Source organism: Brachyhypopomus gauderio, unplaced genomic scaffold (assembly GCF_052324685.1).
Source record: "Brachyhypopomus gauderio isolate BG-103 unplaced genomic scaffold, BGAUD_0.2 sc52, whole genome shotgun sequence".
Classification (NCBI taxonomy): Eukaryota; Metazoa; Chordata; class Actinopteri; order Gymnotiformes; family Hypopomidae; genus Brachyhypopomus; species Brachyhypopomus gauderio.
The window spans coordinates 2,405,690-2,422,214 of NW_027506877.1; the positions used below are offsets into that span (position 1 = coordinate 2,405,690).

A 16,525-nucleotide genomic window follows, 5' to 3' on the forward strand; every position below is an offset into this window, starting at 1 on the left:
TATCATTAGACAAAGTTAGGGGCTTGTAGTCAATCGTCTGCCAAAATAGAGTACAAGTGAAGGTTTTGGAAAAATCCAGCCTGAATGTAACTTCTGGGACTGATGAAGTTATGTAAATAAATATGAACATGATGTTCTTTCCCAACTGTTATAACTCTCTAAAGATTTTGTCCCTATTTAAGCATCAGGCATGAAAATGGGTCAGGGGTTAAAAAGGCGAGAAGACCGGGGGGCGGGGCATGTGACGTCATGGGGATACGGCGACGGGGCGTTGACATGTGGGGGGGGCGTTGACATGTGGGGGGGGGGGGGGGGCGTTGACATGTGACGTCATGGGTATACTGCGACGGGGGGGGGGGGGGGGGGGGGGGGGTGCTGGTGTACCAGCGACAGGTGATGCCAAATATGACGGAGCTCGTAAGGTGACATCATGTAAAAAATATAATAACGCGTGGCCACGACTTAATTATCTTGTTCGCACGCATTAGTAAGTATTACTTTATATAAAGCCAGGTTTACCTTCCTTGGGCAGTCAGTTCGCGAACATCCCTGGGATCTGCTTGCTTTGCTGTGAAAAAATAAACTTTGTTGCCGCGTGTGAAAGGCGACGTTAGTATCTCGTTCCCACGCGTTAATAAGTCGTGGCCACGCGTTATTTATTTATTTTTTACATGATGTCACCTTACGGGCTCCGTAAAATATAGTAAAATCCATTAAAAAAATTTTTTTGACTGTCATGTCAATGGATTCAATGTAAACGCAATCCGTAAACGCAAGAAGCCGCTTTCGCCATTATGGATGGCTCAGTCAAAACCATTACGTCTTAATGAACCAATAAATACATCAGCGGCGAAAATTACTGTAAAAATACCAGGGTTCACGTGTTTTTATTTTCTAACATGAGCTAAAGCACAGGGTAGACTCAAACGACAAGAGTTTACAACTTCATCTTCAACCTTTTCAGCCCTGGCGCGAATGTGATCCTCACCCGTCCCTGGATTCACCAGTTACAACTACAGACACACTAGAAAAAAAAACTTGTTTCTCATTTTATGTCACCGTTAACTACACGGGGTTGACGCGAACTTAATAGGCCCATCTACCTATTTATCACAAGAGCTTGTGGTTAGATAGTGTTCAACGCTGTAGCGAACGGCAGTAACTTTGTTTTACCGCAACATATGAAAACGATTGAAACCTAACCCAATTAAATCCACCCAATTAAAAATGTACGATCTGGTAAATGTAGTGGTAAATGTACGCTCTTCTGACTTGTCCGCGGTGTAGCACTAGGTCCTGCTTCTCGTCCCGCTTAGCAGTAAATGAATAACATGAATGAAGAACGTTCGTATGATTGAAACGCTATTTGGCCTCTATGAAGGTTCTGGGCGGAAACTGCCCGCCACTGTCATTGAAATTGCCAATTTCGGAAGTGCTCTGTTTGCTTATTAAGTCAATATGATAATTAAAATATATACATATAATCTCCCGACCACCCCCCCCCCCCCAAAAAAAAACTCATCGGATCTACACGATTCACGTAGGTCACCCTTTTCGACTTCAAAACGGCGAATTTCGACGAAAGGTGACAGATTTTCATGCCTGAAGCATACTTTGTGTTTAGATTAAACAATTTTTATGTAAAATCATATGATTGCGCATAACAAGCATATTTACTTTATTTACTGACAAAAACATTTAATCAACAATATTGATCTAATTGAAGCTTGTCAATCGATGTCCCAATATCAGTTAGACACCAGGTTAATACGGCTCATGTCCAGTGTAATTCTGTTTACAGTAACCCACACAAACCTTCAAGTTGTTTAAGTTTTTATTTTTCGTTGTATTGGGGGCAGACTGCACACTCCCTTTCTGTCATACATTCCTTACACTTCATCCCAAGGTCTCTTTGCCTCTTTTACAATCTATACATTGTTTCTCAAAAGTGCACTTAAAAAAAAAACCAACATAGACTCAATGCCGCCACTGTGCAACAGATAGTGATGGGGGGGACGGGGGAGCTCACAACACACACACACACACACACACACAAAATGGTAGAACCAATGTTAGCATGACTTAGCATCAGGCATCATTGCACTTAACCAAGTTTTCAATCACAATTTAGCTCACTAACGCTAATTCCGGCTAATATTCAGTTCTAATGATCAGTGCATAAACGTGTCAAGCAATAAGATGATCCTTGTGATGTAGCTTAGGGCATATCCGAAATATGCTGATTCTTAACTCTGTTACTAGTTGCACATTTCTGTAGCAACAAGTCAGCCCGTGTAATATCCCACAAACCCACCGACATGCGCCAACAAATGAAAAATGAACAAAATATATAAAACTGAGAATGTCTAGGGAAAAACAACAATGTTTACAATCATACATAAATTATGAAGCAGAACAAGAAAGCAACGAACACCATCCAATTTCAGCATCCTCACCCTCCTATTCCTCCACTGACCAACAAAATCTCAAATGTCCAGTTAAAGCACACCAGTTTAATCATGGCGATAATAAAAGTTCCATTAAGACCGTTATCGAAGTATAAAGTGTTATAAGTGTCAGTGACATCTCACAATATGTTCAGTCTTAACACAGCTTTAACAAGCTTGGGTTAACACCGAATTGTGATGTTTGCTACTGCCACCATTACCTGTTTATAACACTTATACACGGGTTATAACAGCTGTAATACCCTGCACAAGTTATTACTTAATACATGATTTACAGGAGCTGTGAGATGTGTGGAATTTAAACAGCAGCACATTCAGTTCGGAATTTTAACAGATGCATATTCCAAAATAAAAGTGTCAAATGAAATTCAATTTTAAAAGGCAAGAGCAAAGCGAAAAAAGACCTCACTGCATTGTCCTGCACCCAGATTTAGGTGGGCGCACACAAGAGTTGATTTTAATGCAGGCAGGAAAAGTCACGAGACCCCACCAAGGGCCAGTAAACCAACACCAAGCATTAGATGCTCCTGCAGCACCAGGTTATTATACCGTTGCCCTTCTTATTTATTGGATGAATTACTGCAGACATAGCATTTTAGAGGCTAGCGATGTTCTGGTTCTGATGAGAGTACTGAGTAAGACATTCACAGAAGCCCCTGCAGTACCAGGGACTGTGTTCACCAGTCCACTAGGTAGTTGACTCCAACAAAACAAACAAAAAATTAAAAAAGCAATTAAGCAATCAACCAATAACATGGAACACCAATTAAGACATACAAATATCTATGCTACAATGATCTCTGCGTAAATGCCTGTATGCTATGGTGGCCATGAAAGGACGTGGTGGTTGTAGGAGAGCACAGATCACACCCGCGCGTGATTATGGACCTCCTCACGCTACAATGAATTTGCAAAATTTACACATGGCCACCTACTGGGCTTTGCTGAGCTGTTCTAATGACCCGCTGAGCTAGTCTGCTTCCTGCTGACAAGCCCGGTCCGATGCTTGGGAACAGGTTCCTGGTAACATGGAGGAAACAAAATGGACTACAATGCTGTGCTTGATTTCCCTTTATAAGCAATTTATATCCAGTTAAATAGTTATTAAGCAAGAGGTCCTTGCTTGGAGATAATGGGTAAAAGGCAGTAGCTACTCATTCAAACCCATAAATTACCTGAGCCTCTAAATGAAATCTTGATACCTTGTTGTAAAACAAACCTTCAGTTAACAATCAATTAGTCAGCAATAGAATACAATAATCTAGCAGTGACATGTTATCCAGCTTTTGGTAGCAAAACAGTGAGCAAAAGTGAACATTACTAAATCTAAATGTCTCATTGCATTCTGTAGCGTGCACACTAGTCCACAATGTGCACTCTGAGAGGTCGTAGTGCAACACCCAGACCGTGTGCTTCAGCACACCAGAATTTTAAGAGTGGCCTTATACTTGATCACAATCCCAAAGAGCCAAACTAACCTCATTCTTCCAGGAGACGCACATGCAGACACCACAATCACCACAACCACCTCCACTCTAGCAGGCCAACCTGCTGGCCTCCTTCCACAAACACTGCCATGTAAATGAGTTGTGTTTTCACTTCTTCCCATGGGAGGAGAAAAAACAAAACAAAGACCCTCATCCACCCTCGTAATTAGAACCAGCTAGAGCGTGAACCCAGACGCCGAACCCAGACATGACGATCAGAGATACATGGTTTTACTGCCACATCTAATATGATAATTACAAGACTTGATCATAAATAGCTAGTGGCGTGGTAGGCAAATAGTGTGAGATGTTTAACATTGCAAATGGAAGTCCAATAAGGCAGAAAGTCCTGAACCCAGCCTGGATGACCCCTCTGCATTTACAGGCGTGAAAATCTCTTCATCACACAGTGTGCTGTGCCACCATTACCCTTTCCTGTACTCCACACCACCATGACAAAACAACACAAGGTGTCATGCAGAAAAAAAAACACATTTATCCCATCACTCCCTGCACTGCTGTTTTCAATCAGGTCATCCTACTGTGACTAAAAGTGACGCTGTTGCGAATGTGTCCGTCTGTACGATCTCCGGGGTTGTGTGCGACTCCTCGGCTGTGATTGATGGAGAATGTGCGTATATAACTCGACAACACAAAGCAGGGGAGTGCGGAGATGGAGGACTTCTGTCTGGAGATGGCTCTACCATGGCCAGGGCACTCTGGCATCAGCTGCTCCTGCCTTCCGTTTACTTGATGCTCCAGTGCAAAGCCTCGCTGATAAGCCAGAATGACTTTGGGGCTCGACTGAGTGGGTCTGAGGTGGGGGCGGAGCACGCCAACATTGCCCAAGCCCTGCCTTCTCCCTTACCCTGACTTTCACAAAGTCATGTGGTCCCATTCTCACGCTCCCATTGGCTCAGTCTCTGGACTGGTAAAAGAGGATGTACCCTGACTCCGAGTTTTTGGAAATGTCAGATGTCAGTCCATAGAACTCCTCTATTGCCTGGGCGTCAATTTTCTACAAGAAAAGAGAAGGTGACATGTAAATTTCCATCCAATTTTGGTGACTGTCTGAAGCAGCACTCTGAAAATCCTCTTAAACTTGCGCAATTTAAGTCAAATGTCATAAAATAACAAAGCAAGGGACAGGACAACACAAAACTCCAAAACATCTCGGCGCAAATGAAATGAAGTGTGTTTGTCATAAGCTGAATCCACCCGCTGAGCACAGGAGCAGTCAGGCTGACAGCTGTCCGCTGGGACTGTAGTCTGCTGGTATGCAGCTACCCTGAGGCCACGAGAGCACCAGCAGGAATCCCATCAGAACTGTGGCATGTGCACATGGTGGAAACATCTGCAGCCTTCTCACTCCCTCTCCCAAAATATCTCTCTCTCAATCCCCCCTCTCTCTCTATCCCTCTCTCAATCTCAATCCCCCGCCACCTCTCTCCTCCTCCCTGACTGAACATGTTGCTGGTGAGGTGCTTTGGAGTGAAAACATCTAATCCCAGCTTTTCCCCCAACATATACCATCACAGGAGCAGCCTGGGCTAACAGAGCCTCGCTATTGTATTAAGCTCAACACACCAGAGCTTCAAGAACAGAACGTCCTGTGCACTCAGGTCCGCAGCAACCTGCTTCTGCTTCTATCCAGATGTTTATATAAAAGAAAGGAAAAAAAAAACTCGGGCCATCAGTCTTAACACGAGGCCCAGACGTTCCCCCTGTTCCCGAGACACAGCGGTCTTGCACACGAGGGGCTCTTTGACGCAGCAGATCCAGATTCTGTTTGCTGTTGGTTCTGCCAATGTGCATAATAGCCCCGGGAGCCCAGTAAAAAGATGTGGCATTTCCACATGGATCCGAGTCCTTCTCCATAGACGTTGACGTTTGTGTGGGAACATGAGTGCACATGCACACACCAACATGGATCGCATTTGTTTTTTAAGAGAGAGAGAGAGAGGTAATACAAGCTAATACACTTTCTAGGTTTTGGTTTTTACTTCCTGTTGTTTAGATTTGATCCTGTAGTTTAGTAGTTTGGCTCAAGAGTATCTGGAATTCTGGCCCATCTACGGTACTACCTAGGATACATTCTGTCAACATATGGCAAAGCACTTTGTAAGTCGCATAAATGCCCAAAACGTCCATGTAAAACATGTAACCAGCACAACTGACATTTGGGGAAAGTTTCTATAACTGCTGACAGCTCTGTCCAAAATAGGAACGGTCAGCAATTATTTCAAAGCTGTCCATATTTTTGTTTAACTTCCACTTCCTCTTCTCATTTCTCTGAAAAGTATAATTAGAGAAGGCACTGTTGCAGAGCGGAGGACGAGAGAGCACCCCACCTTACCTCTACAATGTCGTCATCAAACAGGAGCCAGAAGCCGTGACTCTTCACTATAGTGATGTAATGACCACGATTTGGACCGCTGGAAGGAAAAGAGGCGTTTCAGCGTGACACGATACGTATCGTGTACTTTAAAGGCCAGCACCAGCAAAACTGCAATGTGTGTGTGTGTGTGTGTCTACGGACACTTGGGCTGTGCGGTCTTGTTACACCTTATTTCAACTTGAAAGTATAATCAAGGCTTTTACAAGCCGAGTGAACATATTTACAGCCGTATCGTTAATGTGGCATCTTCTCACGACGGGCCCATCTGATGGCTGCGTCACGAAGACCAGCGGCAGCAGTAAGCCGTTAAAAGCACAGAGAAGGGAGGCGGGGCTAAACGCGTGTTTCCCTTGCTGTCTAAATCTGCACACGGCCCGCAAACTAACCCCCCCCCCCCTTCCATCTGGGTGATGCGTCTGCCGGGCCGTAATGCCTCAGATGAAGGCAGCGCTGGCCGGTGGCTGGGTGCCTACCTGCCGCAGTGAACCACCACGGCCACCAGATCGTACATGCGGTCGGGGTTGGTGGCGTCGCCCGAGGTGTTGAAGAGCCTCAGCTCCAGAGGGAAGACCACGCGGTAGGACAGCTTGGTGTAGCGATGCAGCTGCTCCATGTACTTAAAGCGCTTAAGGTGCAGGGCGAGGATCATGGGTAATTTCTTCACCCGCATCCTAAAGGACGTAGTGACAAGAAGAAGAGACGGCACATTTAAACGGTTGCTCTGAAAACAGATCCAGCGGTATGCGGTGCGCCAGCCCGTCTGGGTCCCAGTAGGCCGTCTTACCTCTTCTGTGCCTCCTGCTTACTCCGACACTGCTCACAGTAGTACTTATATTCACTACATAAGGTCTCTGTGTTACTGAAGCCCCTATACACACACACACACACACACAGAGAATAAATAATATAAATAAAATACATCAAGATTTAGAAATGTCGAGTTTGTTCTGTTTGTGTGTGTACCTGAGACAATGTGTGATGGAGGTGTTCTGCTCCACATCCACAGAGAGATCCAAGAAATCTTCATCCTTACTGCTCACCTGTGGTGGAGGGCAATCATCATCATCATCATCATCATCCCAAAGGCAAAACGTGAAATACATGTGACAGAAGCGTAATTCTCTGTGCAAGCCAACACAGTGACTAACGTCCTTTTGACATTGATTCTTCAAAACATATCGCCAAGCTTTGTTCATCGTACAGTGTGTACCTAATCCTCTGGGACAGCACACACAGACTTTATTGCTGCCGTTGAAAGGTTTCACAGACCAAAGAGCACTCAAAAGCATTGTTAGGTAAGATCGCTGGGCATGCTAAATCTGTCTAGCATTATCACAGATGTGTATGTACATTTATCTAAGTACACACACACCCACACACATCTGAAGAAGTTTCCAGGGAGTAACAGCAGATATATAGAGATTGTCAAAATTGGGAGTACAGAAGACTTCCACAGAAACAGGACATTTACTTTCATTACACTTATTTTGCCTCCTGGAATTTCAGAAGCACTTTTCCTGCCCATCCAAAGGAAGGGGCGTGTTTTCACAAACGTCCCGTTTCCTCTGGAACACTCGTGGACCCCGCTGCTGTTTCCTGACACAACGGCTCTCACCGCTTCACAGTTGAGGCAGCGTGTCTCGTTGGTGAGCGTGCCCTGGAATATCTCGTGCACCCAGGTCTCCTGGGTCTTATCGTCCTGTTCTGCCTCGCCGGTGCTGCTCCCGCCACCCCCGCCTCCACCTCCACCCCCGCCTCCACCTCCTCCACCGCCTCCTCCGCCTCCATTCTGGACCAGCTTCCCGTTCTGCTGCTTCTCCTGGCTCTTCTCCTCCTGCAGCAGGTCAGCGATGGTGTTGAGCAGGTAGTTGAGAAACTCGTGAGCGTCCTGCTGCATGTAGTTGTCGAACAGCTCTGATAAAGTATAGGAGGAAATGGGTGAGACTGATAGAGCTTGGTCATTTCAAAAGCACTTCAACACCCTGCCCCACCCCTACCCCCACCACCACCACCCGCTACATCAGATTCACACGATGTGAGTCACACGGTCATCACTATCGCCATCAACAAGCATTTAAACCCCCACAGCGCCGAGCGCCCGTTCCCGGGACCACCTCCCCCCGTATATTCTTTGGCTTTACCGTTTTCCTTCCTCAGGCGAGAGATGAACTTCTTTGGAGGGATCACCCCAACCTTCTTCTTCTGCGTGGCGATGCTGTTGAACAGGTCGGCCAGGCAGGTGAGCAGGCTCTCCTTGCGCCGCGGCTGGACCTTGTAGGCCAGCACCTTCTCCCGGAACGGCCGGCAGAAGTACAGAGCCTGAAGCACTGAGTTACAGTAGCAGGTGTTGCCAAACTGCAATGGATATGAGGGAATGACCTCAGTGTCAGATAAAAGGCCTCGTTTCCTACACAAATGAGCCCGAAGCCTTCAATGCTAAGAAGTGGTCTGTCCTTTCAGATAGACAAGACTGATTACAACTTAGTTTGAGTGTGTGGCTTTGAAGCATGCATACCTAAAAGCTAATGAGCCGTTAAGTGTGTGGTCAGGAATGAGTACCCTATTTAATGTCAGGCTACCTTTAAATGTGACAGTGACTAATGTTTTAGAACAGCACTTTATTTGTGAATCACGGCTATATTTAGCCAAGCTCTCCATTTACTGAATGATGTGGAATTGACTTCACTTACATTGACCAACCCAAAGTAGTGTTCGTTTACAGGGAACTGTTCCGGTCCAATCTCCTTCTCCAAGGCAGAGGCATTGGCGCCCTGAGAAAAGGCAACCATAATGCCCAAGTAAATAGAAGTGTACTGGCATTTTAAAAACTAACAGGAACATCCTGTTTGTGGGCAGTGATAGGTACATTTGACATTACAGTATGTTGTGCATACTGCACCTGTATTCCACCCACAGAGAAAACATCTATTCTATAGCCTGGGTGTACTTAGATTACCAATAGTATTTTTTCACTCAGCTCTATGTACTCATAAGATAATTGGACAGTGGTACATTGTTTTATTCTCTACACAATGTAGTTATGCATCTCCTGGGCTATTTCATGAATTACATGTTTTTCTTTTTAAAAGTGCAGGTGATCGATGTCTGGGTATTTTATATATACATGCACACATACAGTATCTGTAAAACTTTTAAAGCAGTTACAAATGCATTAAGTGTGGCTGTATATTAAAAGCAATCAAGAAACACCTGCCCTTTGTTCAAAGACAAGTTAGGCATAAAAAAGGTGATATGTACAAGGTACATGACTCCAGCACAATCCGTCAGCTGAGTACAATAGTGATGTCGGGAGTGGTGGATTGCATTATTAGCTAAAGCAACATTTAGTCACACAGGACTAAAAGCCAAAGATTGTGTCTAACAGGTGCCCATTGTAAAAATAACCTCAGTGACTCAGTGTAAGCCCAGAGCACATTAAATGTAGCCTGTGGGCATTACAAAAAAGGAAAGCAAATAGGAAGGATCTTTTAACAATAACAACTGACTGATGTGCTGGACAAAGCACTTTGCTTGAACACACACACACACACACACAGACAGACACACACAGGGGGTGCATTGTTAAGATGTCTAGACATACAGTAGACAGGATCCGCCAACTAAGTGCTGAGGTAAAAGGGTTATTCTGAAACAGTTAAGACCACAGACCTGTCAATCATGAATACACAGTTGTGGAACATCAATAAAAAAGAAAGACAACAACTAAACCCACATTCCAGCACAGAACCCTAAAACAAGAGTGAAGTTGTGTCTAGCTGAAGGAAAAAACCAGCACTAACCCTCCCAGGTAAGCACGTCTTGAACAGTTGAATATCTTATGGCTGACTATGAACTCTGTCAGCAATATAAGACACTCTCCGTCCAGGCTGCTAGATAACACACTGAGAACACCAACACTGAACTGTTAGGAAACAGCACACTACAGCTTTAAAAAAGAAACCACAGCTGAACACTTGATTAAAATGTAGCTATATATATATATTGCCATGTAGATATATATCCTAGCTATAAATAATCTGACAAACAGCTACTTCAGTACGTGTTTGATAATAACGCAGTCAGGTAAGGTTGGACACAGACTGTGTTTATTAAGGTAACATCTATGGAGCGACGCTAGCCTGCTCGCTAGCTTACTTATGCTGCCTGCTAGGGAGCTAACTCACTAGCCCTAGCTGGCTGTATCGTGATTTGACCCCTAAAAACAATAACTGAAAAGCCAGGAGTCGAAATCGTGCTAAATGTTAACGAAGTGCTTCTATTGCGGCATTACCACCAACTCGACATTAACCGACTCGCAAAACTCCCCCCCCCGCCGTCGGCCGGAGAGAGCCGCTCGTGCGTGACACGGTCTCGTGCTCGGCGGCTAGCTTGTTTACCTAGCCTGCTCGCGCGCGCCGCTAGCCGCAGTGGACATGGCAACGCCACTTCAAAAACAACACACGAGCTGGCTAGCGGATAAAGACAAAGTGAGGAAGTGAGAGAGGAAAAAATCACCACACGGAACACACCATCGTACAAATCGAGGCGATCTTTCGGACTGTCATCAGTATTTCCATCCGTCCGCCGCCATATTGGACCGAACCCCAATTTATAAAAACTATGACAGCCGCAAAGGCTGAAGTTCCGGGGAAAACCTTCCTGCCCGTCCAGCAGCTAGAGGCGGAATGAGGGAGTGTCGCGCGGGCGGCTCTGACGTCGGCGCGGTGCGCGAGGGAGCTCACGCGCCACGGCTCGAGCTCGGCTGTTTCCGTACCAAGTCGGAAGGTACCCGCCGCTTTTCGTTAGACACTACAAAAACGGGACTCTTTTTAAAAATAAAAATAAATGAAAGCAAATAAAACAGTAAATTTGATTAATAGTGAGCACATATTTCAAGATTGGGATTTTGGTATGTTTTAATCGCGTTAGCTTTCAATGAAGGTCAAAATATTCTAAAATTATCAACCTTAACAACCAATCGTAAATCGTGTAACCTTAATTATCTATCTATCTATCTATCTATCTATCTATCTATCTATCTATCTATCTATCTATCTATCTATCTATCTATCTATCTATCGTAAAGACCCTTTAACTTTTTTTTACTATTTTTACACAAACATCTCAATGTCTTCACCACCCGTAGTTTTGAAGCATTATTATTGTGCTTTGTCATCGGTGTCATACGCCCCTCCGCTCGGTGCAGGATCCAGACGCGAGTGCTCCCCTCAGCGAGGGAACAGCTCTCGTCTAGGTATTTCTGTCCTGTCCTGTTCGTTGAAGTCCGTCCTCTTGGGTGTCTGGAGTATTAACATCTAACATGTTATACACGAGAAACCAGCGGGGAAACAATAAAAATTAAAAAGACGGAGAACACTTTTAGCAGGTTTTTGATTCAAAGGATTGTCAAGATATTGTTTCAAGCGGATTTAATCATCGACCAGGCGGGACTCACATTATGAACAAGACACATCCAAACTTGTCGCTTGGAAAGGGCTATTTGGAATAGTCAGGGAATAGACAAGACTTTGCAGGCAAACTTATAAGGTTTTTAGCTTTTAAATCTTTCTAAATGCGTCTTATCGACCAACCGAGAACAATGACCAGTGGTTCTAGCAACTTTTTGCTAGTTCCCATACCGGAGTACCCTGTTTTGGACTGTGTACCAAATAAAAACGTTAAAATAGTCGTTCTTGGAGCGAGTAACGTCGGAAAAACAGGTAGTAATAAAGATTTTTTTGTCATTATATTTTAAGCAAAAAAAATGTGTAAGGTTTTTATATTCCACGCAAAGGTAAACTAAACGTATATTATTATGGATCTAACGTGTTCTCTTTTAAATTCTTATCAGATGTAGCGTTTTGTGCATTGAACTAAAACAAATTATCCGTATTTCCAGATTCGCAAATTCGGTCCTTTCACATTAGAACAAAGTAGTTGTACAGTATTCTGGTGTGAAATTAATCTTTTTCCTGGCATACTAAACTAAACTTATCAGGTCTCACCGGGGGGCGACAAATACATAACGTACTGGATTATTTTGTTTGTCTTATGTTTTTTTTTCTGTAGTTTGGATTCTGAGGATTTAATGGTTGACCTTGCTAACAGTCTCTGATGTAAATTTACAGCCTTGATAGTAAGATTTTTGACCAAGAGATTCATAGGAGACTATGAAGCTAACACAGGTAATTCACTCTCTTTTATAAACCTTTTTAAGATGTACAAAAGCATACACACATGCGTACACTCACATGCATGCACACATGTGTATATATATGAGATTGTTTTTATCCCCTAGGGGCCCTGTATTCAAGGAAGATCAACCTAGATGGGGAGCAGGTTTCCTTACAAGTGCAGGACACTCCCTGTGTCTCGCTACAGGTATCTCAGTGACACGTCATCTACGTCTCCTTCCTTTCCTGCCTCAGTGTCCATCCAAAGGCAGCACAATGACGCCGGTGTAAGGACCTATCTAGGTACCAGTTGTATAGGTGTATTACTCGTTCTTTATTTCCACGACCTCGGGATGCCCCTATGGGCAATCGCGGTTCAAGTGTTTGGCCTGCAAGGCAAGAACGTGGGAGCAGAGATAAAGAGGGTGGATTCAGTCATAAGCTCATTAACACTGAGACGGGAGATAGAGTACCACAGGGAAGTCTGGATCAACAAGAACCTGTTTTTTCAGCCTCGGATTAAACCCTTTCCACTCCAAATGACCTCGTTAATGGTTATTCCTTACTGATAACGCTTGATTATTCAGCACCGGGTTAATCTGTGGCTACGAAAGACCCCTAGCACATGTTGTTAAGGAAGCAGGATGTGACACTTTTGACATTTAACATGGCCTCTTGCAGCTTTCAGCAGTTAGGTCTTTACTCTTAGCTCATTTACTTTGCTTGTCTTGGCATAACATGTGTTATTTTGTCTCACTGACATCTGTGTTAAGGCAACGAGACCATGGTGATGTCGAAACACAGAAAGCGAAGGGAATGTGAGCTCTGCCTTGCTGTGCAATCGGAGCGTCCTTGGTGTAACTATTCTTACTCGGCCCTCAAGCTTAATACCTCTTAGTTCAACTCTGGGCCTTTTTTATATCTTTTAAAATCTTGTTCACATGGTGCACGATGCCTGGAGCCCTAGTGTGGTTTCACATCCACTCTCATTCTCGCTTCCTGTCTTCGTCTCCCTTTGACTCCCTTTCATCTCCCGGTGCGGTACACTCTCTGAGTTGTTTGCTGTTTATTGTAAATAGAAAAATAAAAAAAGTCACATTTGTAGGATGCGACAACACATGAATGCATTGAGGTGGAAAATATGCTGCAGCAGGTCAGAATTGTCATGTTTTTTTTCAAGGCCTACTGATAGCATTAGTATTAATGTTGCTGGAATACAAGTTATATTTCACTATGACAACTTGCAGCCGATGGGTGGTTTAAAAATGTATTGGATCACAATGGAGGACTTTTCACTCAGCGTTGGTGAAGTAGTCCTTGATAACAGTATAAGCAAAGCAGTATAACAAAAATATCTAACAAAAATATGTTTATAATAAAGGAACATTAAAAATAAAAGCTCTCTCTCTCTCTCTCTCTCTCTCTCCCTCTCTCTCTCCCTCCCTCCCTGTTCAGGATGATGCGGAGGGCCTGTACTGCCAGGAGCAGATTAATCGGTCCATCTACTGGGCTGACGGCTATGTGCTGGTCTTCTCCATCACAGACCTGCACAGTTACCACACCATCCAGCCGCTCTACCAGCACGTACGCCGCATCCACCCCAGGGGCAACATCCCCATCATTCTGCTGGGCAACAAGAGTGATCTGCTGCGGGCCAGACAGGTACCGGCCCACGAGGGTGAGGCCCTGGCCACAGAACTGGGTGGGCCCTACTTCGAGGCGTCGGCCCGGGAGAACCACGAGGGCGTGCAGGCCGCCTTCCTGCACCTGTGCCAGGAAGTCAGCCGAGCGCTGGGGGGAGGGAACGGAGAAAAGAGGAGGGGAGGACTGCACCTCGCTCGCCCCAAGAGCCCCAACATGCAGGAGCTGAAGAGAAGGTTCCGGCAAGTGCTGTCATCTAAGGTGAAGTCAGCAAGCGCCCTGTGACCGTGATGACGGTGGCGATAACAGTGATGAATTGACTGCACCAGAGATCTGAGTCAGAGGCCTGTTATAGATTTACTTCAGGCACTTTTGCATACTTGAGCATTATTTAGCAGAGGAGTCAAACGATCAAAGTTCACATGGACAGTTTGCTGAGTTGTGTTGATGGCTTTCTTTCAAAAACATCCTTTCTGTGGATGGCCGCGTAATGGGATTATTAACACGTTTTTATAAATAAAGTCCTAAACATAATGGCTTGCCCATAAGGGTTTTTTTTTTATTATTCTGTTTGACAACATGTGATTTTAGCTGCTATGATTTATTAAGATGTTTTATAGTTCATCAAATTTACAGAAATATTTGATATAATAATTAAATACTTAATATTTTCTGATTATGGTTTAATAAACAAATAAGGCAGATATTTAGAATAATCCCCCATGAATTACAGCAATTATGGTTGATTAGCAAGAGACATTATTCCTAAGACTCCATGTGTATGGGGAACATGACATCCAGATGTTATACATAGACTTGTGGTTCTCATGACCTTTGACCTATGTCTGCTGTGTCAGGGATTCTGAAGGCACAGCAGAGGTTGTGGGAGTGGCTTGTTTGCTCATTCTCCTTAGATGCCCCTCCCCCAGCGTTCGACGGTTACTACACTGCATTTACACAGTGTAAATGAAGCTACATTCCTCTGCAGCAAAGCCTGGAATGCCTCAACAGCTCTATCATCAGTTGAGTGAAAATGGCCATTGACCTCTCATCTTTGACCTTTCACCTTTATCTCTCCATCCCTTGCTTGATGAAAAACAGAAAGGACAGAATGTGAGAGCTGTATGAAATCTTTTTTTAAACAACAGCTTTTAAAAAAATCTTTCTGTATCTTATTTTGATTTTTCCCATAATTGTTATCTTTCTTGGTATTTTTAGAAACTTGCATACCCACTTACAGTCATTCTTCTCCACCCACTTAAAGACCGTTTTCCTGTGCCAACATTAGTGGTTTCACTACCCAAAGAGTCTCGAAAATCAGATGTTTTATTTTATTTACATTTTAAGCTTAATTTATATAAAGCCTTTCTCTGGGGTGCTTTACAAAGCCCCCCAACCAAACAAAAAAGGAAAAGAATAACAAACATTGAATATGTTGAAAGCTATACCCCCTGTAGAGACCAGTCTGGATTTAGGAAGAGGGAGAAGACGAGCGTTAGAGGACCTACGTGTATGGCAGTATGGGTGTAGACGGCCATCTATGTAGGGGGTTGCAAGACTGCAGAGATTTGTAAATGCACAGGGGGAGTTTAAACTGAATAGTGAGATGGGTAGCCAGTGTAAATGAAACAGGATTGGGTTGCTGTGGGCAGTTTTTTTATTTAGAGTGTGAGAATTTAGAGTGTGAGCAGCTGAATTTTGGACATATAGAAGGGAGGTGGATGGTTTTTTTGGGTTACCAGTGAAGAGTGAAAAATTACAATAATTTAGATGGGCAATATGACAGTATGAACTAGAGGTTCATGACCTTGTTTGGTGATCATGGGCCAAAGACAAGGAATATTACAGAAGTGAATATAAAGCATTCTTAACCAGAGACCCAATGTGGGATTTAAGAAAAAGTGAAGCCATCAGAGCCATTTTTAACCATCAGAGACCACAAACATCAGAGACAGAACACCAAACCAACAACACAAGGGCCAAAATTGAAGCAGTGGCTTCTGAGTTTGACTGTTCTTTCAGTCTGACAGTGGCTTTTATTTTATATCTGAGACATTCTACTGATCTTATGCCTTAAGTGTTAATAACTTAAGCTTAATGTTTCTGTGTAGTCTGACCCTCTCAGGCACTGATAGATGCTAACATGCTGTTGGTCATCTTCTGAACTTGGATCAAATTAGCCCTCCAGCTGTCCAGTTGGAGGATTTGGTCTTGCCACTAGTTATGCCTAATTTAATCCATCTTCTTAATTCATAAATCTGTTCTTAATTTTTGAAGTAGTAATTAAAATTTTCATTGGCATTCTGGCAATGTAAGGTTCCCTGAACACGTCTAGCACTTCTAGCGATAGCTACGGAG

The 16,525-nt window shown here is 43.9% G+C and overlaps 2 protein-coding genes across 4 annotated transcripts; one reads left to right on the forward strand and one right to left on the reverse strand.

Annotated features, from left to right (window-relative positions):
• Positions 1-1,823: 1,823 nt before the first annotated feature.
• On the reverse strand, positions 1,824-11,017 carry usp12b (ubiquitin specific peptidase 12b). The gene is made up of 9 exons (XM_076987318.1): positions 10,883-11,017; positions 9,044-9,124; positions 8,495-8,708; positions 7,969-8,267; positions 7,317-7,393; positions 7,138-7,221; positions 6,827-7,024; positions 6,312-6,390; positions 1,824-4,973 (listed from the first exon to the last, which is right to left on the reverse strand). Exons 1-9 carry the CDS (start codon positions 10,928-10,930, stop codon positions 4,872-4,874), a joined length of 1,182 nt encoding a protein of 393 aa, XP_076843433.1. The 5' UTR covers positions 10,931-11,017; the 3' UTR covers positions 1,824-4,871.
• On the forward strand, positions 11,013-14,701 carry rasl11a (RAS-like, family 11, member A). Of its 3 annotated transcripts, none has more exons than XM_076987321.1 (4): positions 11,013-11,138; positions 12,482-12,538; positions 12,652-12,734; positions 13,982-14,701. In XM_076987321.1, exons 1-4 carry the CDS (start codon positions 11,039-11,041, stop codon positions 14,450-14,452), a joined length of 711 nt encoding a protein of 236 aa, XP_076843436.1. In that variant the 5' UTR covers positions 11,013-11,038; the 3' UTR covers positions 14,453-14,701. The 3 variants fall into 3 exon arrangements, with proteins under 3 accessions (XP_076843436.1, XP_076843435.1, XP_076843434.1); XM_076987320.1 differs by lacking the exon at positions 11,013-11,138 and adding an exon at positions 11,451-11,607; XM_076987319.1 differs by lacking the exon at positions 11,013-11,138 and adding an exon at positions 11,493-12,073.
• Positions 14,702-16,525: the final 1,824 nt, after the last annotated feature.

What these genes read in the sequence shown, in the direction of transcription:
- usp12b (XM_076987318.1), bottom strand. Translation starts at nt 10,930, where the DNA reads ATGGAAATACTGATGACAGTCCGAAAGATCGCCTCGATTTGTACGATG. An exon ending in ACTACTTTGGGTTGGTCAAT is followed by an intron (nt 8,709 to 9,043) that starts GTAAGTGAAGTC and finishes TATCCATTGCAG; the next exon opens with TTTGGCAACACCTGCTACTG. An exon ending in TCCATCACACATTGTCTCAG is followed by an intron (nt 7,222 to 7,316) that starts GTACACACACAA and finishes GTGTGTGTATAG; the next exon opens with GGGCTTCAGTAACACAGAGA.
- rasl11a (XM_076987319.1), top strand. Translation starts at nt 11,926, where the DNA reads ATGCGTCTTATCGACCAACCGAGAACAATGACCAGTGGTTCTAGCAAC. An exon ending in AGACTATGAAGCTAACACAG is followed by an intron (nt 12,539 to 12,651) that starts GTAATTCACTCT and finishes TTTATCCCCTAG; the next exon opens with GGGCCCTGTATTCAAGGAAG. An exon ending in CTCCCTGTGTCTCGCTACAG is followed by an intron (nt 12,735 to 13,981) that starts GTATCTCAGTGA and finishes CTCCCTGTTCAG; the next exon opens with GATGATGCGGAGGGCCTGTA.